A 26,736-nucleotide genomic window follows, 5' to 3' on the forward strand; every position below is an offset into this window, starting at 1 on the left:
CTGAGTAACCTTCTGCATTCAGTGTCATAGTCTTGTTTATTCATGACAACCAGGCCGCCGCCCTTGTCAGCAGGTTTTATAATGACAGAGTTGTCATTTTTCAGTCGCATTACTGCTTCCCGCTCTTCCCTGCTGTTGTTATCAAATTGTCTGGTTTCCCTCATTTCCTCAATATCTTTGAACACGGCCTGTTCAAATGTATGGATTTCCACAGGGACGGTATGAGGTGGTGGCGTGAATTTTGACTTGATTTTGAGGCCTGTTTCGTTGGGTGTTTCGGCAGTTTCATTGCCTGGATGCTTTTCAAAAAAAGCTTTAAGTTTCAGCTTTCGAAAAAAGTTGGCCAGTTCACAATGGAGTTTGAACTTGTCCAGGCGTGTTGTAGGTACAAAACCAAGACCTTTGTTAAGCACCCTGGTTTCGGTTTCCGTGAGAATCTTTGAGGAGAGATTGGTGACTAGCTCGTCTTGTTGCTTGGTCCCGCCTTGCTCATTCCTGCTCTGCTCCTGGTGTTGTTGCCTACTGGGTCCTCGTCTTCCCACTGTACATTGTTCCCAGTTCTCTTCCGACCCCTTCCGCGCCTGCCTCTGTTCTGAAAAGGAGGGCGGTATTGGCTGGGTGGAAAAAAGTGCGGTTGAAATGGTGGTTGCCATCCATACATGGGGAATGGTTGGTCTGGCATGAATGGTGTGGGGAAAGGAGGTTGGCTGTATTGTGGCCATTGGTGATGTCCTCTAAATCCTCCTCTTTGTCTTTGCCTTTGGTTGCCATTCCCTGAGCCCCCGCTGTTGTTGGAGCTATTGGACGTGTTGCTGGATGCATTTGAGTCTTGATCTTGTCCTGTGGAGGCTTTGTAGTCGGCATCTGAATAGGGATAAGCCTTAACAAAGGAGAAACGTTTTAGATCCTTCTGGAACTTCTGTACCTTCTGCTGGGTAAGATTGTCCCTGTATTCGTTCATCTCTTTATTGAGATCATCTAGTTTCTTTTTATATCCCGTGATGCTAGTCTTTATCTGTGCTTCAGTCACCTGTATTTCAATCTTGATTTTTTCTGAGAGGCGTAGGGCAGTCTTGAGGATCAACATGATCCAATCGTGGGTTCAGTGCCATGCTATACGTGCCCAGTCTCTTCTGAACTCATGATCATCCAGGAAAATGCGTGGGGCATTGGATACCAGTAGACCTTTGGGTGCCATTTGGTTTGTCACATATTCCTTCAGTATAGTGCCATGAAGGATAGTTCTGATTCTGTTCCGTTTTAATTCTGTCAATTTGTCCCAGTCCGATGTCTGGGATATTGTGCTGCTTATGTTCGCATCTGCAAATGCTGCAAGATTACCCATGATGGAGTCGATTTCATCTGTTGAGTACGTTAAGCCTTGGGTGTCTGCCATGGTCAATAGTCGTGTCTTTTTCTCTCCGTGTAGACAATAGACAAGACAGTGCTGCTAGTTATTATCTCTCACAGCTGTGCGCTGCCAAAACATACAGAAACAATGGGGAGAGCAAGGATAATGTTCACCAGAGTGAACAGGGAGTACTCCTGTACCCCTGAATACTAATATAGAAAAACAAATGAAGGAGTACCACCAGTGAGAATTCACCAGTTGCTGTGGGGGTGCACGGTTTCTTTCGAAGAAAGGGAAAAATCTCCTTTTATTAGAAACCCCTCACTCATCACCTAGTGATGACATGCTTCATCATCGGGGTCCACCCTAATGACCTAGCGTCATCAGGGTGTGCTTCAACACCTGATTGCAGTGGAGCAGGTTGTGAGTGATGGTGCGTGAACAAAAAGGGTAAGTGTGTTAAAAATTGTCCTGGTTTAAACTTAGAAAAATAAAGACTTTTTATTGGTAAGTAACTGGACAATGTTAAAATCGTGGCGAGATAAAGTGAGGGCAGTGATGAGCCCGTGTATCTCTTTTATGTGTGGGGTCTACATGTTTCAACCTTGGTGGTTGTGTTGAACCAGGTTTTCATCAGGACCTAAAACCAAAATGGTGGATGGTCTGCGTCCCCTAAAAGACGCACCCGATCCTACCATATGGAACCACTTAATGACAAAAAATGTGCCCGTGGTATATGCTCGCTCCACAGTGGGTGAGCTGTAAAAATCAAAACACCTGTAAAAGAAGTATGGACATTTGTCACATATTGATCGTATTTACAAGCCTGTAACGTAGTGCAGTGCTTCAACGTTGTGTCAGCATGCGGTCTCACCCCGTTACATGGTGAATTCAGTGGTAGCATAATACTGTTAATATTGCCGGTATTCGCGCTTTACTCCAACATACTTCTAGTGGGAGGAGGGAAGTGATAGTGCACAATGCGGGACGGTGAGTATTAACCGCAACTTGCACACTAAAGAAGTGCTGTGATTGTTTTCTTATTCACAACTTGCACGCAGTATTTTAATTCATCACCGCGTGGTACTGTCTCGCATACTAGTTAGTTTGTGCGAGGCTATATCAACTTTGGATCGTGCATGCACTGTCATTGTAAATTTGTACAACATAGGACAAAAAAACGAACATGACACAGACGTATGACAAACAAAGAAAGTATAACCAAGGCTCACTCTCAGTGGAGTGTTCGTGGACTTCATGGGGCAGGGGAGGTTACCCTCGTGATAAACATATTCTGCAAGGGAATAGATTGTAAAGGGGCGTTATTATGAGCGCGAATGGTTACTGAGCAGCCAAGCCCTGGTTGCGCTCGTGACGGCGCTCGTTCGTGGTAGAACATGCCTTGCATTAAGGATTAGATCTCTACTTACAGTTTTCGTCGAGGATTGTTACTTGCAACCTACTGCCTGCACCGCCCCGTTAGTAATGGGACCGGTGTAGGCGGAAGTAAATAAACCGAGGATGAAGCCGTGATGGGCGTGGTTAAGCCCCGATCACGTGCTCGGCAGCCCGGCAAACTGAGGCTCTGCGACGGTGGCTCAACATGGTCAAAGCGGTGCAACACTAGTGTGTGTTCGAACCGCAGGCATGGAGGATGCTAACAAAAGCGGGCACAGCAGTCTGTAATTAATGGAAAGCGGACTGATAATAATGTCCACAGAGATATATAATACTATGTATAATAAAGGCAAGTGATTGAGTATTAGTTCCAAATCAGTCATGAGTGGCGAGACCTCAAGATATTAGTCAGTTGAACACCTATAGGGGGATGGAATTAGATAGGAGTCTGAAATAAGAACCCCCCATGTGGGAACAGTGGTGAGGTATGACTTCAGGCTGAGTTCAAAAAAGAGTGAGAATGCCAAGGTGGATCCTGGTTGGAGGGGTGCCTGGCTATGGGAATAGCATATTATGGCAAAGTAGCAGACAGCTCATTTGGGGTTCACAAGTAGGCAGATAATTGCCAGGGAACAGGTGGGGAAGAGTTAAAGTACAGAGGCCCATGGGATGTTATCATTGAGCCCGGTGATGTGAGTGGAAAGCCTATAGACCCAACGTTGTTCTTTTTCGTGTAGAATTTTCTGTGAGTTGGGTCCATTTGGAATCTGTTCGATGACGGTCCATCTGCTAAGGTATGAGAGTTTTCATCCCCGTCCGCTCAAAGAAAATTTACCATATGGCCAATATCTACGATTACGGCGCAATTGTAGTAAATTAACAGATTACAAACTCCAAGCAAAAGACCTCACCTGCAAATTGAAACAACGAGGTTATCCCAACAAAGTAATTGAAAAGTGTCAGAAAAGAGCGAGGAATCAACCTCGGGATGCCCTACTGGAAGAAAAGACGGACCAAGATGATTCAGTTCCCCTCACTTGTGTCACAACGTATAATACCATATCTAACAAAGTGAGTAAAAGCATCAACAAACACTGGCAAATACTCAATACAGGCAAGTTCAAATGGGACAAACCACTGTTCTCCTACAGAAAAGCACCAAGCTTAAAAGACAGCCTGGTAAACACAAGACCTAAAATTGAAACCAGCAATCTCAATCCTAGCATCACCGAACTGTGGAACTTGCCGCCGATCACTGGGCACTTCAAATGCGGAAACTGTAGCGTCTGCCATCTGACTGAAAATACGAAAACATTGAATCTCGAAGAAGGCAAAGTGTGGCAACAGCGCAAACACACGAATTGCAATAGCACTAACGTTGTGTACATGATCACATGCACATGCGGGAAGAACTACATTGGAATGACGACCAGAAAGGTAAAACAACGCATCTGCGAGCATCGCAGCACAATACGCTGCAGGAAAAACGCGACCAAGTTGACAGACCATTTCCTGGAGGTGAATCACACCCCAAACGATATGAGATGGACCGTCATCTAACAGATTCCAAATGGACCCAACTCACAGAAAATTCTACACGAAAAAGAACAACGTTGGGTCTATAGGCTTTCCACTCACATCACCGGGCTCAATGATAACATCCCATGGGCCTCTGTACTTTAACTCTTCCCCACCTGTTCCCTGGCAATTATCTGCCTACTTGTGAACCCCAAATGAGCTGTCTGCTACTTTGCCATAATATGCTATTCCCATAGCCAGGCACCCCTCCAACCAGGATCCACCTTGGCATTCTCACTCTTTTTTGAACTCAGCCTGAAGTCATACCTCACCACTGTTCCCACATGGGGGGTTCTTATTTCAGACTCCTATCTAATTCCATCCCCCTATAGGTGTTCAACTGACTAATATCTTGAGGTCTCGCCACTCATGACTGATTTGGAACTAATACTCAATCACTTGCCTTTATTATACATAGTATTATATATCTCTGTGGACATTATTATCAGTCCGCTTTCCATTAATTACAGACTGCTGTGCCCGCTTTTGTTAGCATCCTCCATGCCCGCGGTTCGAACACACACTAGTGTTGCACCGCTTTGACCATGTTGAGCCACCGTCGCAGAGCCTCAGTTTGCCGGGCTGCCGAGCACGTGATCGGGGCTTAACCACGCCCATCACGGCTTCATCCTCGGTTTATTTACTTCCGCCTACACCGGTCCCATTACTAACGGGGCGGTGCAGGCAGTAGGTTGCAAGTAACAATCCTCGACGAAAACTGTAAGTAGAGATCTAATCCTTAATGCAAGGCATGTTCTACCACGAACGAGCGCCGTCACGAGCGCAACCAGGGCTTGGCTGCTCAGTAACCATTCGCGCTCATAATAACGCCCCTTTACAATCTATTCCCTTGCAGAATACGTTTATCACGAGGGTAACCTCCCCTGCCCCATGAAGTCCACGAACACTCCACTGAGAGTGAGCCTTGGTTATACTTTCTTTGTTTGTCATACGTCTGTGTCATGTTCGTTTTTTTGTCCTATGTTGTACAAATTTACAATGACAGTGCATGCACGATCCAAAGTTGATATAGCCTCGCACAAACTAACTAGTATGCGAGACAGTACCACGCGGTGATGAATTAAAATACTGCGTGCAAGTTGTGAATAAGAAAACAATCACAGCACTTCTTTAGTGTGCAAGTTGCGGTTAATACTCACCGTCCCGCATTGTGCACTATCACTTCCCTCCTCCCACTAGAAGTATGTTGGAGTAAAGCGCGAATACCGGCAATATTAACAGTATTATGCTACCACTGAATTCACCATGTAACGGGGTGAGACCGCATGCTGACACAACGTTGAAGCACTGCACTACGTTACAGGCTTGTAAATACGATCAATATGTGACAAATGTCCATACTTCTTTTACAGGTGTTTTGATTTTTACAGCTCACCCACTGTGGAGCGAGCATATACCACGGGCACATTTTTTGTCATTAAGTGGTTCCATATGGTAGGATCGGGTGCGTCTTTTAGGGGACGCAGACCATCCACCATTTTGGTTTTAGGTCCTGATGAAAACCTGGTTCAACACAACCACCAAGGTTGAAACATGTAGACCCCACACATAAAAGAGATACACGGGCTCATCACTGCCCTCACTTTATCTCGCCACGATTTTAACATTGTCCAGTTACTTACCAATAAAAAGTCTTTATTTTTCTAAGTTTAAACCAGGACAATTTTTAACACACTTACCCTTTTTGTTCACGCACCATCACTCACAACCTGCTCCACTGCAATCAGGTGTTGAAGCACACCCTGATGACGCTAGGTCATTAGGGTGGACCCCGATGATGAAGCATGTCATCACTAGGTGATGAGTGAGGTATTGAAAATGGCCAGAAATAGACATCCAGGAAGATATGGACACAGAGAGAGTGCTAAAGTTCCTCACTGCTACTTTCATTAGGGAAGGCATCCCTTGTTCCATATTGAGTGATAATGGTCCTCAGTTTATCTCGAAGAGGTGGAACAACTATATGGCAAGGAATGGCATTAGGATAAAACACACCTCCATCTATCACCCGGCTGGCAATGGACTGGCCGAGAGGTTCAATCGTGTTATAATGGGCTCCATTGAAGCTGCAATAGGAGCGGGAAAGGACTGGGAAAAAGAGGTGAAAAGTACCCTGTGGGCATACAGAATCACCCCAACATGCACGGTCTAGAGTCCCTTCCAGATTCTGAGAGGAAATGACCCGTTCACGAAGGACAACTTCGCATGGAAGGAACGCACAGTCATGAGCAAATGGTCCCCAGCAGTGGTCCATCGCAATTTGGAAAGGGCGCAAAGGATATACACCGAACATTACAACAAGAGGAGGAAGGTAAATCAGACAAAATTGGAAAGAGAAGAATGGGTCAGAGTCAAATTGGCCCAATTGAAAAGAAAAGGAGACAGTAAATTTAGCGCGCTCTTACAAGTGAAGGAAGTGTTCGACAGGGCAGTGCTGCTAAGTGATGGGAAAACATGGTCCCAAGATAGGATGTCAAAATGCAACAAGATATTGCAGTGGGCCAGAGAAGAATCGCAACATCCAGGAAGCCTGAACCGACAGGAGGTCAGCATACCGTCATCAGAAGGAGTAGGGAGCTCAAGAACGAGGGGAGACGAAGAAGAGCTGGAAGGAGCAGATGACCCTGAAGGCGTGGAACACCAGAGCAGCCCCAGTCAAGCTGTGAGCAGAGAAACTCCCCTGGCAGCCAGAAGAAGGAGAATATCAGCAGGAGAAGAGAGTTCGGAGAGCCAGCCATCTACACCGGTGAGACGCACCCGGTCGGGGAGGATGGTGGTAAGACCAGCAAGGTACAGAGAGTATGATATTAGAGGTGGTGGACAGCTTGAGGGCTGACAGACATTGAGACATTGTGTTTTCCGTGTAAAGAATAAAAGGGGGAGATATGTAGTGTTGCAGTCTAGTCGTTACGCTGCTGCATATGGCGTAGACTGCGGCCGCCATTTTGTGCGGTATTGAGCCCGCGGCCAGGACACGGCAAGGACATGTCTCCCGGCGCTCTCCCAAGTATTTAAATAAATTACCTAATCTCCACCCCCAGTCTCCTGTGGTCCTTGGGGGCAAAGCGACCTCATTACAGGACTGTGTCATACTACAGCAAATTAACTTCCTGGAGATGACGGAACGCTTCAGCCACCTTTTAAACTTTTACTTGGAAAGTAACCTGTTTGTTTATTAGAGACAGCAGACTTACTGCTTCTAACCTTCAACTGTTTTTCTTGAATTATTTATGTATTATCATAGTTGATGTGAGTGCCATTGGTTTGGGGGTGGTCCTTTCTCAGAGCGGAGTAGACATGAATGAAATGGGACTTTTGCCTATAGGACCTTAAGTCAAACTGAACACAGGTATGCTGCAATTGCAAGGGAACCTATAGCTTGTGTCTGGGCCACCTATCATTTTAGGCATTTTGTTTGGGGGCAAAAGATAAATGCTAAGGAACAAGAAACCACTGGTAAGCTTGTTTTTCTCTGGCGGATGGGTTTAATTTCACACACTGCTAGGATTGTCCCTAGAGGCTCTACAGTGCCAGATTATATTATGCGCTCAAATGTGTCACTGTTCAGGATTAATTGTACGACTGATTTTCGCTCTTGTTAAGGTGATAAGGATGACGCATGTGAGGAGGTGGAAGCAGGGACTTTCTGTTCAGGAAAGTTCCAATCATTTACAGATGTACCTGAATAAGATGAAATGGTAGCAGACCTTGATTTGATTCAGTCTTCTGTTTAACACAGGACGGAATTCTTTATCTGTTCCCCTGAAAGAAGTCAGATGTGTTGTGTTTTCCTTTACCTAAGAAAACATCCAAACTACATCTGTCTTCTTGATGGAGCACATACCTCCATGTCTAATTAAGTTATGGGAATTGAACAATGTAATAGTTACTCTTTCAGACTCATTTTCACTATTGCTTTTCCAATATCCCCAAGCGAAATTACCCTCTGTTAACAGATTCCCCAGTAAAACCGTGGGGTATATAGTATTATTGTCAGTGTACTTAAGTGGGGTATATGGTAGCAGTGTCATTATTCTCAAGTATTATACATTCCATAGCAGTTTTATATCAACTATTTTCTAATGAAAAAAGGAGCCTATGGAGTCCACAAAATGCCTTGATAGACGAATTTACTAAACGCTTGTCAGCGCGATGACTAGTTATTTAATAATCTATTTTAAACAATTGTTGAGCGGACTTGTAATTCCCTGGAATGCAAGTATATTAGTATCCCCCCCATGCAACCATGCATAGCCAAGGTGCAAACAAGCATAGCCATGGTGCAAACAAGCATAGCCAGGAGCAAATTGTACAATAGAGTCAAGCCGAAAGATGCTGAAAGACGGGTCAGTTGATACAGCTGGGATTAATAAAGTAGCTGATATATGTAGTGTGACCAGGCGCTCAACACCCATTGACCTCAAAGGGCTTCAGCCCCCCCCCCCCCCGCCCCTGTAGTGTGTGGCAGCCCGGGATGAGACACTTCCCGGGCCCGCTCACAGCCGCACCCAAGCACTTCACAGGTTTTTAAAAGAACTTGTGCATGTTAATGGGGTTTTGTTGTTGTTTAACCCCTTCTAAGAGCCCCTGCAGCTCGACTCTGCCAATTGCTTAAAGACACAGTCCCCACCCAAATTTTTCTTAGCCCCCCCCCCCCCGAAATTTGCCTCTAGTTGTGCCTCCGAGTGTGACTATACAGAATGAAATGATTGAAACAGCACATATGCCATACAGAACTAGATTTTCCATACTGCAGCACAAGAAGAAAAGTTAAGAACATAAACTTGCCCCTAAACAAGCATTCTGGGACCGGTTTCAGGGCAACACCCCTCATTAGCCATGCTAGCTTGAATCCAGTGACAAAGTGAGAATGGGACCCACATCTGGGCATACCCTGAAAACTTAAGGCGAATACAGGCTGGCTGATGTGGGGTGTTACCCCAAAACCCGTCCCAGGAGGCTTGTTTCCGGTCCAGGAAGACCTGTCATGGCAGTTCAGGCTGGACTGTTTCCATGAGGACCAGAGTCAACATGGATTTGCATTTGGCTGGCTCTGAACTGGGGTGGCGAAGTGAGCTAAAAAACCATGATGGAATCAACCCAGATCTGTGACTGGGGTGAGTATCTGAAAAGTTTCAGCACTCCATCCATCATTTCCTTGTGTTTGCTAGATTTTAGTAAAGACTTATGGCCCAAAGCAGTACAACCTTTAGACAGGGCTATTCTGTGCAAGACATACTGTGGAAACTTTGTAGTCAAAATTAGGGGCTAAGGCGCTCGACCTCGGACCTGGGGATCTGGGTTCGAGTCTCGGGAACGACGCCAAAACCTCCTGTGATTCTGTGCAAATCACTTAATCTCCCCGTGCCTAAAAAAAAAAAATGAAAGTGTGTCCTCATGTAACGTAACTGGTGCTATGTAAAGCGCTCTGATACCTGATTCGGTTCGGGGCTAGTTCGCGCTATATAAAACTCTGCAAAAAATTTTTTAAAAAAGATCCTACAGAATAGTGAAAATTTATGTGGGGTGCAAGCAGGACAAGAGGATATTAGGAATTTTGAACAAAGCTACCCTCTTTCCTCAAAGGAGGAAATGGAGCATAGCAAAAGAAAGAAAGTTGCCAAGCAGATAAAGATATTGAGAGAAGACCAGGTACCAGGACACGCTGTGAAAGAAAGCAAATATCACAGCAGTTTCAAGGGAAGAAAAGGAATTGAACTGCTGAGTGCAATGGTATGTGGCAGGCAGAGCTTTAAGTGGGCCGGGTCTCACCGGTGCTGAGCATCTGCAGTATTTTCGAAGGGGTCCTCGAAACGGGTCCCTATCGGGCTCTGTTTGGTGCCCTGGCACCGGTCGGACGTTTTTTCCCAGGACTGCAGTTAAGCAGGGCACGCCCTGTGCGCAGCACACACTGGTCACTTAACACTACTGGAGAAGGTACAGCATGACGTCATGCCAGGTGAGCGTTGTATGGGAAGGGAAATCCTTTAAAGAGAGTCATTTTCCCTTCTCTTTTTGAAACTCAGGAGCAGCAACATGGTCACCGGTGCTTTAAGTTAAAGCTATTTTAATATTATATACAAGCCATAGTTGCTGCTTATTTATCTTATGCAGCTAACAACCGTTGACAAAGTCAATAGTCCTGACTTGTAGAAGGTATGATGTTAATTGTTGTATCATATCTGGATGCAATGACAGAAACAGCAAAATAAAAGTCGAGCGGCACACTACACTAGGCATATATTTTTAACTTGCGTGTTTTTAAGCCACACCCTAGTTACATCAGCCACGCCCCTTTGAGAGACCCCCCTGTTTTTTCAACCCACCTAAAAGCCCTGGTGGCAGGCAATGTACAACAGAAACAATGAGAAAATGTGGGAACATAATCGAACAGGAGGTGGCCTGATTATCAACATCTCCCTACTCATAGAAGCATATGATAATGTGGGACATCCTATTGCTTTCGATTCGAAAAAAAACAAAACAATCTAACTTGCAATAGAACAAAGAAGGTCTGTATTCCCAATAGTAGACAATCAATGGGTTGAGTTTATTCGATATTGTTAAAAAGAAACTTGAGAAATGACTCTGACCCTCTACCATGAAAGTATTTGCCATCTATGGTATGAATTTGGAAAAGGCCCCAAAAAAGAAGACACTATGGTGGCCTAGTGCTATGGTTAGCCATTGGATATAAAAGTATCAGAATTCAATTATTAAGCCCAAAGAGAAACAAACTACACATTCATCTTGAAGTGGAGGAGCATTATCAACCTGTTAAATGTCTAGAGTACTACCATCAACAGGTATTTATATATGTATGTATTTATATGGGATTACTATGGCGCAAGCCTAGCAAAAAGGCAGCGAGGCACTGTATTTGGTCAAATACAAGCATACATTCAATGAGTAGATGGTGACAAAGCTGGGTTGTGGTCAGTTAACACATTGTGATTTAGTTTTCTTTACACTGTGTAGAGTCTTCAACTCTTTCCTAAAGTGGAGCAGCGTATGGGCGGTTTCGATGGCTATGGAGATGTTGTTCCAGATCCTGAGTGCATAGATGGAAAAGGTCTGTTGTCTTGTTGTTGTCAGTAGTGCCAACTCATTGAGCCTTTTAGTATACTAGATATTCTTTAAAATATTTTTTAACCCAGCCACCAATTGAATGATAGCACATGATTATTACAATCCAGCTTTATCAAACACTGACACTCAAGATAAGATGGTGGGAGAATTGAAAGCAACTGGATTTGGATAAAAAGCAACTACGGGTGTAAACGATTTGTGGTGAGAATGCCATTTTATGTAGATCTACTGTTTGTGACATTTTTAAATTAGTCTTTCTACTTGCTAAGGCACTACTAGAGCCTTAACAATATTGCACATTCACATATATTTTAAATGCACTGCCATCTTGCTTTCATGTGTCGTATATTGCACATTTAGCCTGACTGTTCAAGTAAGCGAAGCATCTTAAGTTTGCGAAACAGACTGAGAAGTGCAGATTTAGTGAAGAGTTCCTTTTACCATAGCTTGTTTTGTCTCTGTTCCCAGATCTCTGTACTGGGGTGAATGTTTGACATTGATCAGCATTCTGTCCACCAATTGTTATTTTTGCATTTGACACCCTGAGTGGGACAGGTATGCCCAGATATGGGTCCTGTGCTCTCCAGGACACTGGAGTCAAGCTAGCCTCATGAGGGGTGATGCCCCCAAACCAGCCTCAGAATGCTTGCTCGATTCCAAGGAGAACCTGGCCTGGCAGTCTGGGCTGGACTGTTCCCTTGGGGAACAGGGTCAAGACTGATTTGCATATGGCTGGGTTTAAACTGGAATGGCTTGGGGAGCAAAAAAAAGATGGATTTACGCCCAGATCTCGGGTGAATGTCTCGAGTGAATGTTCGACACTGATCAGCTTTCTGTCGATCAATTGTTCTTTTTGCATAGAGAATAGATTAGCATACTAGACAACTGATCTAAGCATTTAACAGGTGGGTGTTCAAGCCTTTCGTAAAGATATTTTCAGACGAAGCAAAACAAAGGCTGGATAAAAGAAAATTCCAAAGTTATGCTGTCAGAAAAATAAAGGATCTCCCACCGCACCAAGCCCTGTAGACCCTTGGGATGTGCAGGAACCTCTGGGACATAGACCTAAGGAATCTACTCTAACGGTGGGCCTGGAGTCTGTGTCTCAAATACTGAGGTCCCTTGTTCTCCAAAAGTATAGTCGAAGGTTAGAGCCTTGAATTTGATACAGCTGATTACAGGAAACCAGTGTAGCTGGTGGAGATGAACGGACACCAATTGACGTATCGGAACCTTAGGAATGAGGAGCTGCAGCATTCTGGATAATCTGCAGCTGTTGCAGAAGGTAAGCTGGCAAAACCAGGTAAAGACTGTTGGCGTAGTGAAATTTAGCTGTGACTATGGCATGGACAATAGTCCTATGGGATGCCACAAGAACCTCTATTGCTTGAAATATTTGGTTGCAGATGCGCATGTCTTGATTAGTTCCTCTCCGTACAAAAATCTGTGCTCACGATATTAAGGTGGGCACTATATTGTTCTACAAATAGCATGCTGGGGCAAGCAGAGGTAACTCCCTGTAATGGTATGTGTGTAAACAAAAGGAGGGATAGTGTTATTCACGGTCAGCGGTCACCAAGAGAATTAAATGATGCATGAACACAGAGCTTAAAGTCACAAATACATTTATTTTGACTTAACATGCTGGCTTCTTGTATGTAGTATTGCCAAAACGGGAGGCACACTACCACCATAAAAACACCTTGGTTCCTAGTTCATGCCATTGGCCACAGACATAACACATGATAGGTGACGATTCTCTCTTTAATATTAATCCGGTCGCTAAAAACATCATTCATGCTGGACAATTCTGAGTTCATTCATTAGGCACGACTGCTCATTTATACCATCCTTTTACAAAAAAAATGTTTTTAAGTATTTGAGTCCTTATAAGTCTTCCAAGATGGAGAAGAGCATAAAGTGACTAAACGCTCCCGTTCCATTTAAATTTAGGGTCACTCGTCGAAACAATGCACAACTTGAACCTGAAAAGAAATCAACCATTCTTCTTGAGAAAAGCAGCAGGAAGTTGCTGCATTAATGGTATGTCCCCTCATAAGAACATTCCCACCTATAATTTTCAGGAAACACGAAGATATCTATCATACATTGATTTTCTGATTTGATATTTCACACAGTGTCAATTCATTAAGTGTCTCAGCCCTGAAGAAGACCTTCTTTGAAATATATACCAGGCCCAACACAAAGGTCGAAACACGTCGGGGTACCCAAGAGTGTGGCCAGAAGCTATCATCAATTGCAAAGATTAAGTATCGACATGTGTAATACCGGTGATGTAAATCGTGATATCACTTACATAAAGAACAGTGCTCCGACCACCATTAGAATAGGGCCAAACAGGACGCCTTGGGCTGTACATGAGAGGGTTAAAATTGATCATAACCCTTTTAACTTCAAAATGTAGTATACTACATATATCATCTTGATTGTTTTATTTACATATCTTAAGATTGTGATGTAGTATTAAAGTCTGTACATGCTTGGTCTTTAATCGATTTGTTTATATTGTACACAATTATATGTGTGCAACAACATTATATGTACATTCTCTGTTTTCTTTCAATTGAAAAAAAATCTATCGACAAACACAACTCCTTGTTCATTTCCTTGGATTTATGTTGAAAGCTGTGGGTGTGACAATTTCAATGTACATTGTTTGAGAATGCTTAAATAATCAAGTGTCATTTAATTGACGGCTAGAGAAACAATGCAAATGTTTTTTAGATGAGAAATTATTAGACTGATGGTGTAGGGGGTACCCTTTTGTGATAAAACAGGAACCAGATGTAGCATCCTTCTCAGAGACTTCAGTGTAGCAAAGCAGTTAGCAGAGACCTCTTTGAGATGCGGTTCAAACGACAGCCGAGTCGAATTTGACAACCACATTTCTGACACAGGGGGAGGGAGAAACCCCCAACTCAGATGGCCACCAGCTTAGAGAATCCTAGAATCCTAGATCATGCTTGTACCAAAAAAGAGAACTTCAGTTTTATCAGAAGTAAGTTTGACACAGATTTTGTCCATCCAGTTGCCTACTCCTTTGAGACAGTCCTTGAAAGAATGGAGGGCAGAAGGAGCCTCATCCTGGAAAGAGAGAAGCAGCTGAGTGCCATTAGCGTAGGAAATTACCTTTAAACCCTAAGATTCAACCAGCTTAGCCACAGGTTCCAGGTATACATTGAAAAGCGTGAGGCTCAGGGCACAGCCCCGAAACACCCCGTATTTGAGAGGCCTTGGGTCAAAAAGAAAGGGAGAAAGAAACACCGCCCAAGATCTGCCCTCCAAATACAATTTGATCCAGGCCGGCACGTTCCCTTGAATTCCAATCTTCTCAGGTCTGCTCAGCATGATGGGGTGTGAGATTGTGTCAAATGCTGATGACAGGTCTAAAAGAACGGGCATAGCTGATGCACCCAGATCAAGGTGGAGCTTGATAAATTCCCATACCTCCATTAAGGCGGACTAAGTGCTGAAGCCTGGCCGACAGCCAGACTGCGCATCATGAAGGAGGGCGTTAGATTCCACGAGCGGCCAGATCTGTTTATTGACCGCCTTCTCCGGCATCTTGACTGCTGCAGGAAGGAGGGAGATTGGTCTAAAATTACTGAGTAACTTGGGATCTGCATTAGGTATTTTTAAGTGGTGGAAGTAGAAGGACCTGTTTGTACCTCTTTGGAACAGTAGTTTACTCCAAACAGGCGTTCAGTAATTTATTGAGAACAGGATTTGCAATACTGACTTCAGAATATCAGTGGAGGCTACAATCCTGGAGTAAGCCAGACATACAGTTAGCAAATAGCATGGCTGATTCCTGCGGCCTGTAGGAGACACATTCTCTAGAATAGCTTCCACTGCACCCTGGTTAGGAAACTGATCATAAACTGTTCTAACTTTGTTCATGAAGAAATCAGCAAGCTCATCACACTGGTGAGCAGAGGGTGTTAGAGAGTTTCGCCTAACCCTTGGAGAGAGAATAAAGTTAACGATGCAGACTAGAACCCGAGGTTTGTTAGCAGCATCATCAATGGAAGACGCAATAAAATCTTTCGGAGCTCTACGGGAGGATTTGCAAGAGCTGGGCAAAGTCTTTTTATACAATGATTTTACATCACTGTCATAAGCAGAGCTCCACATGCATTCCAGCCACTTACAGTGGCTTCCGTAAACCAAGGGGAGGATGGCCTTGAACGGCTTTGGGACATTGATTTCGTCAGGGTAACAAAATCTAGGGCTTCGGAGATCCAATTGTTCACCAGCTCCAGATCTCGGGCAACAGGGCCTGTTAGAGCTTTAAAAAAAGTGATTGATCTAAAATGTAACTGCTTTAGAGTCTGCAATGCTGCTATTTATCTAAATCAACAACCATAAGATTACACCCATATTTTCCATTGGTGAACAGTAGTAAGAAACAACTGGAATAATTTGCCAACTATATTAGAGATCGAAACTAAATATTATTTAGAAATATTTATTGATATTGCTGCTTTTTCCTATTTTATGGATTGATTATTCTAATTAAATTAAACTGAAAACTACTGATGGTTCGTATTTTTTCCTAAGGAGAGACATGGGAAGGGTTGTTTCACACAGGACTATTTTCTTGAATAGGAATGGGTGTTTGAGGTCAGCTGGGTTGAACACACTCTAAGCTTGTCTAAAGGTATGTTCACATTAGGATTACAGGGCTGCAGTATAGTAAATCTCAGTTACAGCTTGAAGGACCCGTTCCCTTCATATATTGCCCCAATATATATATTGCCCCTCGCTCTCTTACAGCAGATTATGTGCATCCATTTGTGACAACTATGAATTCCTTAGATGAGCAGGAGCATGATAGGATATTGCTAAGGAGCCAAGGTAATATATGCACTATAAATCATTTGCAGGTTGAAAAGTCTTGTAGCTAAAGGGAGAGTAGTTTGCCAGGTCTGCAAATAAAGTTTCGAAGTAGCAATATTTTACTTCATGCACATGAAAGTTGAGAGTCAAATTATCTCTTATGGAAGTAAATTTGCATTACTGATACATAAATGTTTAAGTAGATTTAAAAATAATGGTTTTAATGCTTTGCAGATGGAATCTCACAAAAACGAAAAGGTGTAGTTTGCACCTCAGAAACGCAACTTCAGTTCAAGTAGCAATAATAATAGGGTACATTATTGTGGCATTGTACTATTTGATGCACTGATCTGGACATACAACCGAGGCACTAAAGGTGGGTGTATTGGCAGATGCCTTGCATCTATTGCTTATTATTTTTTCAAGTCAGAATATTTTCCTGACCATAGTGAATAACTACACCACGTAACAGTTGAGTTTACACATTTATAAAATACTGAGTGTTTGACATGACTCTTTCTGCATTGTCATCCCCAGACATTTTCCTTCCTCCTCCTATTTTTTGCTGATTTCATGTTTGATGGGTTTAGGACTCTCTGCACTTTACCCCTGCTAACCAGTGCTAAAGAACTTGTGCCCCCCTCTCTAAACATGGTAACATTGGCTTATACCTGATTGGCATATTTAATTTGCTTATAAGTCCCTGGTAAATTAGAACTATATGTACCCAGGACGTGTAAATTAAATGCTACTAGTAAGCCTGCAGCATGGATTGTGCCACCTACTTAAGTAGCAATTTAAACACATCTCAAGCCTGCCATTGCATTCTGTGGGTGCAGTTTTAAACTGCCATGTTGACCTGGCAAAATAAACCCTTTGCCATGCCCAATCCTCCGTTTTAAAACATATGTCGCTCCTAGGGGAGGCCCTGGACAGCCCAGAGTCCAGGGTGCAATATTTTTAAAGAGTTGGGCTTGTACCTTTAAGTTTTACATGTCCTGGTAGTGAAAAATGTGTTTCTCACTAGTGGAATTATCATGTTACATTTTATAAGTGTAATTTCCAAATGGGAACAGGGAACCCCTTCCTGTTTGGCATCTCTGGATTCAAAATGTAAAATCCTAACTTATGGTGAAGTTGAATTTTAAATTACAATTTTGAATATGCAACTTTTGGGAAGATGCCATTTTCTTGCCTTAGCCATTTGGTGCCTGCGTCATGTCTCTGGGTCACATGACTGGGTGTGGGTAACATGCTTTGTGTATTCCCCCCTAGACAGCCACACACAATGGGGAGCTTAGGTGTGACTGGATGGGTCATCATTGGTAGGATGGGATAGAGGAGCTGGGCCCAGCCCTACTTAAACTTGAATAGGCGGTGTCCTGTCTCCACACAAAGGGCTGCGCACCTCCTGTAGTTGGTCTGGAGCCATGGACAGGAAGGCAGGACATCTGCAAACTTCATGAGGTATGCCTCCAGAAGCTTCTCCCCACTTCAAAAGCACAGATGGGTATAAATATTGAGACCGAGACACCACCACTTGATTGCACTTTAAGACCTTTTAGATACTCTATCAGGAAGAAGGACTCCTGTGTTGCTACAAGGACTGCCACTCTACTGGACTGCTGCTCTGAAGGAACTGCTGCCCTGCTGTGCTGACCTGCTGCCCACTTAGCTGGGTGAGAGGGACTGGATTAGAGTGGCTCCAAGGGCTAGTTGGGTAGCCTCCTGATCTGAAGCCTCAGGGACATATCAGGCTTCCAACGCCCTGCATCTGCACCTGGACTCTGTGAGACTACCCTGCCAAGTGGTGCCATTTCAGTCCAGGACCACTGGAAGTGGGTTTAAGGTGCTCCGTCAGCCTCTGTGGATAGAGCAGAACGGATGCATCTGCTACACTACGCAGTGCAACCTGGAGCAGAACTGATACGTCTCTACTACTATGTGGATTGGACCCATTGCAAAGACCTGCAATGCCACTGCAGCCAACATCGCCTCCAGAACCATCGCTGCACAACGACGCCCCTTGCATCTCTTGTTGACAGCAGCCTCAACAACAACTCCAGGCTCAGCATCACAGCCTCACGGTTCTTCAGAACAGACATCACATCCTCAACGCAGGAGTTTGCATCACAAGCCACGTCGACAAGACGCTACCCTGAGCAAGTGGAAAGGGTCAGCAAGAGGCCTGTATGGGGTGGCTAGGGGTCAGGTGGGGAAAGGTACCAGGAAGTCTTGGAACAATCTTGAGAGAGAATTACCTACTCCCCATCCAAACTGCTGCAGGAGGTGGGCCGGGCTGAGCGATGCTGCTACCCACATCATCTGAAAGGTTCAGGAAATATCACTTCCGGGGTTTGTGGACTTGATAATTCTAGACCCAGAGTCACTTGAAATTGAGAGTTGTCATGTTTCATCCAGGGTTATCGCTCTGAGTGAAATATCACAAGTGCTGTAGTTATTTTATGAGAAGCCCAAACACCATTTAAATTCTCTTCAAAAGAATGTCTTTTCGCAAAATAGTCCAGTTATTGCAAATGATAGCTGTTGGTTGAATTTTACATTTTGTGACTGGTATGGAATCTTGTAAAGACCCGTTAACTAAACAATAGCTAAAATGGGTGGCTTTGGCAACGTTTGATACATGTGAAGTCTCTAAGCAGTGAGTGGAAACTGGGTTGGGAAAAGAATAGTCAGTCATTCAATTAGAAATGTGGGTTATTAATAGTGGGATGTGAGCATATGCATATCTAATTCAAACACCCACGACGGTCCTCAGTTTGCTGTTCAACTTCTGACTACCACCAGAAAAAAAGGCAAAGAGATACCCTAAGTTCTTTTTAAACTTTACAAAGCTGTCAGTTCCAATTCTGACATGTCCGCTTATTTATGTGCATGAAACCCCAGTTCCTCTAGGGCAGCACACTTTATTCATAGCATGATGTACATAGTTTATATGAAAAGATTTAGGGATTTCTATCAGAACAATATTGTTCTGCTTTAATTACACACAGCAATAGCCACCTCATTTATGAATCTGTGTACGCCAGTGGAACCTATAAACAGGCCCTTTAGAAGGGTATCCCTGCACTGCCAATGTAAGAAAGCAGAGCCAAAGGGTCCACGTGTAATGACATTAACCTATATGTGATCACATCATCCCTGAGGAAGTCTTCAGGCCAGTTTGCCCTCAAGACCAACCGCGAGTTAGCAGAAAGAGTATCATGCTCCAATGAATATGCTTATGGATAAATGGAGTAATAACTCATGTTGAACAATTTGTCTAGATTCTGCTCTGGATATGTACCCCCAACATTTCTCTTGCCTTCGACTTAACCTCGTCGTATTGTTTCTTTATTTTAGGTATTTTTATGTGAGAATTCTGAAATGCGTTGTCAACGTTTGTTTGGGAGACAATCACTGTTTCTCACTTCCTCTTAGGAGATTCTGCATTATATAGACGAACAATGACAGTCAGACAATAACCAACAAGTTTCATCGTTCTAGAAGTCATGCAGCAAGTAGACTGCATGGGATCGGATTGTCCTTTCACAACATACTTGTAGACTCCTCAAAATAGGCGTTTAGCGGGCCACTCGACATACCTTTTTCCCAGGCGGCTGCTCTGACACCTTCTAGGAGGAGGAGTTCTGGTTCCCAAGCTGAAACCTTTTTCTTCTTTCCACGTCTTCTTTTAAAAAGATGTGCAAGGAAAGCAAGAGACACAGCGCTGACTGCTGTAACCACAAGCAGCTTCTTCAACCCGGGAGACAACTTTACCTAAAAGGAAACCGGAAGTGAAAACAATACTTTTGAGTATTTTCCTCAATTGGCACAACATTTTCATAATCATGTTTATTTTAAAGAAATAATCAAAGAAAATGTTCCATACTGCTGCTTGGTCATCATGTTTTTAATTAAAGATGGGCTGGGGAGTGTAGATGCAGGTCAGTGATAACGATTCATAACTCAAAAGTTCAAACTGAACGAACAATTAATAAATGTTCAGCTAAATACTGGCTCTGAAAGGAAAAAGTAGTATTTTATTTCTAACTCTTTACATGCAAAGAAATGAGTCCTTTAAATGCAGCAATACAACCCACGCCCCTTTCTCCACCACTCTGCAAAAGCACCTCCTGGCGGTCTACTAGTTGGTGGTTCTAATCCCCTTGGCTCTTGAGGGTTCTTAGGGGTCAAATACCCCTCCTGTTACCTCCAGTGAGACCCATACAGCTGGATTGCTGAGAGGTGTTTGGAGGCTGTTACAGAAGTAGTAACATCTGTAGCTTCCAAGTCCTCCAGCACTAAGTCGTATGCTCACTATTCACCCATGAATCAACATCATTGTGTATAGGAAATATCATGCTGAATTGATATTACTATGTTTAACAATATCAAATTGAGGTAATATCATGATTAATTGTTTCATATTAGAAAACAGGAAGTTTGTAGAGCGCGCTACTTACCCGTGAGGGTCTCAAGGCGCTGAGGGGAGGGGGGGTGCTGCTACTGCTCGAAGAGCCAGGTCTTGAGGAGTCTTCTGAAGGCGAGTAGGTCTTGTGTCTGCTGAATGTGGGTAGGGAGGGTGTTCCAGGTCTTGGCGGCGAGGTAGGAGTAGGATCTGCTGCCGGAGGTCGTTCGTTGGTTGCGGGGGACAGCGGCGAGGTCGAGGCTGGCGGAGCGGAGCTGGCGGGTGGGGGTGTAGAAGCCGAGTCTGCTGTTCAGGTAGGATGGTCGGAAGTTGTGGAGTGCTTTGAGTGCGTTGGTGAGCAGCTTGAAGGTGATCCTCTTGTCGACGGGGAGCCAGTGTAGGTCTCTCAGGTGGGGGGTGATGTGCCTGCAGCAGGGAACGTTGACGATCAGTCGGGCGGAGGCGTTTTGGATGCGTTGTAGTCGTCGTAGGTGTTTGGCTGGGATTCCTGCATAGAGTATGTTGCCTAAGTCCAGTCTGCTGCTGACGAGGGCCTATGTCACCGTTCTTCTTGTTTCAGTCGGGATCCACTTGTAGATCCTGCGGAGCATGCGGAGGGTGTTGTAGCAGGAGGAGCAGATGGCGTTGACCTGTTTAGACATGGAGAGGGAGGAGTCCAGGCTGAATCCTAGGTTGCGTGCATGGTCGGTGGGTGTTGGGTGCAGATCCCAGTGTGGTCGGCCACCAGGAGTCATCCCAGGCTGAGGGGTGGGTCCGAGGATGAGTACCTCAGTCTTGTCCGAGTTCAGCTTCAGACGGCTACTCCTCATTCAGTCGGCGACGGCCTTCATTCCCTCGTAGAGGTTGGTTTTGGTGGAGTGTGGGTCCTTGGTGAGGGAGAGGATGAGCTGGGTGTCGTCGGCGTAGGCGATGCTGTTGAGGTCGTGATGGCGGGCCACTAGTGCGAGGGGGGCCATGTAGATGTTGAACAGCGTTGGGTGAGGGATGAGCCCTGGTGGACGCCATAGATGATTTCGGTGGCTTCGGATCGGAAGGGTGGGAGGCGGATGCTTTGGGTTCTGCCGGAGAGGAAGGACGTGGTCCAGTCAAGGGCCTTCTCTTGGATTCCGGCTGCTAGGAGGCGTGTCTTTAGAGTGCGATGGCATACCGTGTCGAAGGCGGCCGACAGGTCCGAAGTCAGTCACCCTAGCTGCGCCACACCTATTTCACAATGTTGGCAGTCAATCAGATATCAGGCCCGAGATCAGGAGGGGTGGCGGATCCTTCGCGTCCCCAGATATACAGTCTACCCCAAAAAGAGTTTTGTACACTTCGATGATCGGTGCGCAGCCGAATCGTCACACCTCAACAGGGAGTCCTCACTGTAGGGATCCCCACTGGACCTCGCTCCCTGCAACGGTCTTCCCTTCCACACAGAGAACACTGGTCTTGGCATGCAGGCAGGCACTGGTGCTCCAGGGCAGGTGATCTTTGTTTCCCTGGGTGATGTTACCTCATCCAGCAGAAAGAATAGCAGTCCTTGGCCCCAGTCCTGATCAAAGGCAGAAGATTTGAAGAGCTTCCTCATCTCACAGATCAGATCTGGCAGTGTGGCTGATGATAGGTTTTTCGGGTCTCAACCACCTCATCTTATAGTGCTTTGCCAGATACGAAATGTTATTTCAGGTCTGACTCTTCGGGGATTTAAGTTGGTAATCTGCTTCTTTTGAAGTGGACACTTCTATCTTTCTTCTTTTCTTACGACATTGTCTGTCAAAGCAGCCAGGACTCCAAAGCTGATTGACCAACAACAAAATTCATGGAAGTGACCGGAGTTTGCTCCTGGAGTCAGCCCTAGGGATATGTGCATTAAAAGGTTAACCCCAGGCTACCAGCCATACTCTTTAGATATTCCCTTATCACCCATTTCCCTTCCTGAAATTTGTCAAGGCCCCTCCCTTGTGATCGCTCACTGAATCAAAGAGCAGCCTCTTGAAAGGCAAAGGAATTATCTCCTTCCCTCCAATGTGTGTCCCTTCCAGCTCACAGGAATGCAACAATTCGCTAATCCATCTGGGGGGATTTCTCTCCTCCTCAGCCTTTAACAGGCACGTGGGCTTTCCAAAATGGAATCCAATTTGCTCCATGTAATGCACCCTTGCAGGCATGTTTATGCAGTGTACACTCAAATAACACTTACTGCCCAGCATTGTACCCTTACATGTTCACATGCATTCAGCACACACACTCAATTCTGCGCTCACTGTTAAGCACTGAAGCTTTTCTATATTCAACTAGGGTGAGCATATTTTAAAACGTATAGATTGGTTGACAATGCACTCCTTAGTGGTGAAAAAGTAAGAGAACCTCAATTTGTCAATTTAATTGTGTGCACAAGAGTAAAGCCTTCTGATACGGCGTATTGGTAAAGCTAACCTAGTTGCGCCCCACCTTACCAAGGAAGGCATCCTCTTCATGCACTATGGAAGTCGCTGGTCTGGGACAGTTATCAAAATTATTTCTTCAAAAATTGAATATTTCTTGATCGGATGCGGTTTTATCAAATTTGATAAAATTGCATCTTAATCAAAAAGCAGAAAAGATGGTGAGAGCAAATGCTGTTGACTCACAACTGGAAAAATTATCCAATGGTTCCGTGGGTCTCAATCACGATTGCCCGTAAAGGTAAAATACACTCCAAGTTTGATCGTCTACATTGATCAATATTAATTATTCTTCCAATGGATGCAAAATTATTATTTTTTTAAAGCGCAACAGCTTAGTGCGTACAGGTGCAGTGGTGAAACAATTAAAAAATTGTGATACATATATGCATTACGTGTATTAACAATTTCAATGCTCCGTTCAGTACAAATATGGATTCGGAATCTAATCCAATTGGATAATCCCCACTCCAGTGTCAATATTTCAGCCCACAAATTTATTTCGATTGGCATTCTCAGGACAAAATCTTTTTCACCCAACATCTAAGGGTATGAGTTATAGAAACATCTTTTAAACTCATGGGCGTTTTACTTATACCCGAGATACACCTTCGTTAAACATGTCCCAAAGGTTGTCCATATTGACCCTGTATACACAATAGGTTGACATCTTGGGATTGTTCTCCTTGCAGGACAGAAAGATTAGGTTATCCCAATCGCACATTCAGAGTATATGGGGTCATTTAGTACGGTGGGGATCCTTTTTGAAAAAGGTCCCCGGAAGCTTGTTTCCTTCCCAGTATAAGAATTGGCTTGGTAGTTTGGTTTGCCCTGTTCCCATCATGCACTGGGACAGGAACAGACTAATTTGCATATAGCCAAGTTCTGAGCTGGGATGGTGCAGTGAGCTAAAAAACAGTGATGGATTAAAACCATGATCTATTGACTTGGTAAGAGTATTCTGCATCATTCAGAAACTCTGTCCATCACCTTTTCCAAAATCGAAGGGGATCCTTTTTGAGCCCGTCAAGAGACCTCGAAAAGTGAAGGCTAGACAAAGCTAAGAGGCACGTTTCAGTTACAAAGGCACATCTCCTTAATACATGCTCCTGAAGGCACACAGATACTTGCTAAAGTAAGAATCTTTTACTGATGGTGCACAAGATTATACTTTTAATGCAAACCTCAGAGTTGCTTTAACCAAATTCCAGTGTACTCTAGATCACTTACAGATGTGGACTCCTGCTCAACTTTAAGTTTTTTTTTTTTTTTTAATGCAGCCATTAGAATAAGTTACACGAGTGATACTGCACACTGTATCCCTCTAAAAATATATAAATCTTATTCCGATATTGTTCCTCTTAAACAGACTCAAAAGTAATTATCCCTTTTTTTTAAAATCACAATGCCAGACGAAATATACTTATTTAAAGATTAGGTGCATTGTCTCTGAATGACTATAAAAAGGCACTGGGCAGGCACTGTCAATTTGGCCAGAATGTGTGATCTTTGGATGGTGGGGGCAAGCACTCAGGCACGTTCTCTTTGTATGTCCGAATGTGGCCATTGTTGATGCTAGAAATTGTTTTATAACACCATGGTATTTTAAATGCAAAATAGCAAAACATTGACGTTTTGATTAGCATGGTGAAAGCTCCTCCAAATGAGTTAGTTTGTTACAGTCTTTTAAAATATTTTTTGTATCTCCTTACTAATAGTTTCATGGTATTATACCTTTTAAATGTTTTCCGCTTAAAATTTTACTCTGCACTTCTTGAATTATTTAAAATGTGCATTCATTGTTCCTTGTATTCGCTGATAACAATGTGCATTGTCCATCCTGTAGCTTGCAAGGAAACAAGCATGGTTAAATGCCATTGCTAGTGCGAGCAAGACGTACAACATACAACGTACAGCGTAGATGAGGACGGCGAGGACAAGGAGGAGAGAGACCATGACGAGGAGGAAGCAGCCCAGGGACGCCACAGCAGGCAAGTGCCTTTTTTTAAAAAATAACTAAATTAGGGAGGGTGGAGGGGAGCGGAGCGGCGTTTTGTTTCCAACTCCATGGAACTCTGTGTAGTGGCACTGCGCCAACTCCACCTGGGGTGTTTTCCCTGGGGGGCAGGGGGGCCACGTGCGGCGCCGCTGTGCTGGTGACGAGCTTGGCTCGTCTTCAGGCACAGCAGAGCTGCCCTCATGATGAGCTGAGCTCATCACAGCCACACCCGTTTTGGAACGTTCAGCACAGCGGGGAAATTATCCCCAACGGCTGTGACGAGCTCAGCTCGTCATGAGGGAACTTAACCGTCCCTCATGACGAGCTGAGCTCGTCACCAGCACACAAGGGGTTAAACGTGAGGCCTTCATTGAAACCAAGGCTTCCTGAAGCATCTCTTGTCAAACTGTATCTGGGTCCCTATAGTTTCCAGTACCAGGAAAGTGAAAACCCAGGATTTCAATTAGGTATACATGATCATTTCACAGCAACATGGCAGCCCAGCCATGAGCCATGTCTATGCTTCCACCTACCTGGACACGATAAAAGGGAAAACGGAAGTAGGAGAAGAAAGGAAAAAGGGAGTAGCAGAAGGAGAAAGGGAAAAGGGGAAATTCGAAATGGGAAAGGAGAACGAAAAAAAGAGCAAAGGGCAAAGACTAAAGGAGAAGGGAGTGGGGGGCGGAACAGAAGGAGACACCCCAAAATAGGCTGATAGGACTGAACACCAGCAGAGTGTGCTCTGGCTGTTTTAAAACTCCTCTCTGCCACATCTGGTGGCATAAGAAGAGTTGTCCTCTCCCACCTCATGACAAGCATCCTCACTCATTCAGGCTTCTAATAATTTGAAACTATTGTTTCTCTCAGTGGCACGTGAGAGTAGGTCAGGACCCACTACAAGGTGCTGCCACGAGAGATGAAGGAACTCTCTGCAACGTGCTCAGATTAAAGGCCTTCAGTTGCGCTTACAGAAGATTGCGGGGGCCGTCGCTGGATGGAGGTATGCCACACGGGGGACAATGTTGTGGCCGAGGAGTGTCGCCCCTCTAGGTGACAGCAGATATAAACATATGAAAAATAAAATAATGATAAACCAATTTTCTTATCAATTTATTTTTCTTCTTACCTCCTTACAGCAAGCAACATCGCTGGGCAGGGCCATGCAATGCATGACGAAAGTCGGGGGAAGGGGGGATGCACACTTAGCTTTTCTCCACCTGGTTGTGTTGTACAGCCGGGTAGAGAAAAAAAAGACACAGGCTGCCAGGCACTGTCTGAGTGGCAAACCAGGCCGATCACAAGGCCAACCCCAGCATTCCCAGCATGAGAGCAGCACAATGACTGGCATCTGGGAGCTTGCGGAGTGTGCCCCAGTCGAGGATCCGGAGAGAAGGAAGCCGGAGCAGACACAGCATCAGGTAAGTAAAGTTTTATGTTTTTGTGCTTATTTTTATATCTCCCTCTACCCCCTCCCCTGCCCTACCATTTCGGATCCCGAGCAGTTGCCACTACGGCGGAAGGCACTGCAGCTAATGGGATTTTTATTTGCCTACTTTGTTTAACTCCTGCTGCTCGCGCCTCTAGC

At 44.5% G+C, this 26,736-nt stretch overlaps 1 protein-coding gene across 1 annotated transcript in view; it reads right to left on the reverse strand.

Annotated features, from left to right (window-relative positions):
* Positions 1-26,736, reverse strand: part of MIGA1 (mitoguardin 1) — a 694,793-nt gene that overhangs the window by 591,272 nt on the left and 76,785 nt on the right. Inside the window, exon 3 of the mRNA XM_078659267.1 lies at positions 19,903-20,077. Within this exon, the coding sequence (XP_078515393.1) occupies positions 19,903-20,077 (175 nt within the window). The remainder of the gene's footprint in view (positions 1-19,902; positions 20,078-26,736) is intronic.

This window comes from Lissotriton helveticus, chromosome 1_1 (assembly GCF_964261635.1).
Source record: "Lissotriton helveticus chromosome 1_1, aLisHel1.1, whole genome shotgun sequence".
Taxonomy (NCBI): Eukaryota; Metazoa; Chordata; class Amphibia; order Caudata; family Salamandridae; genus Lissotriton; species Lissotriton helveticus.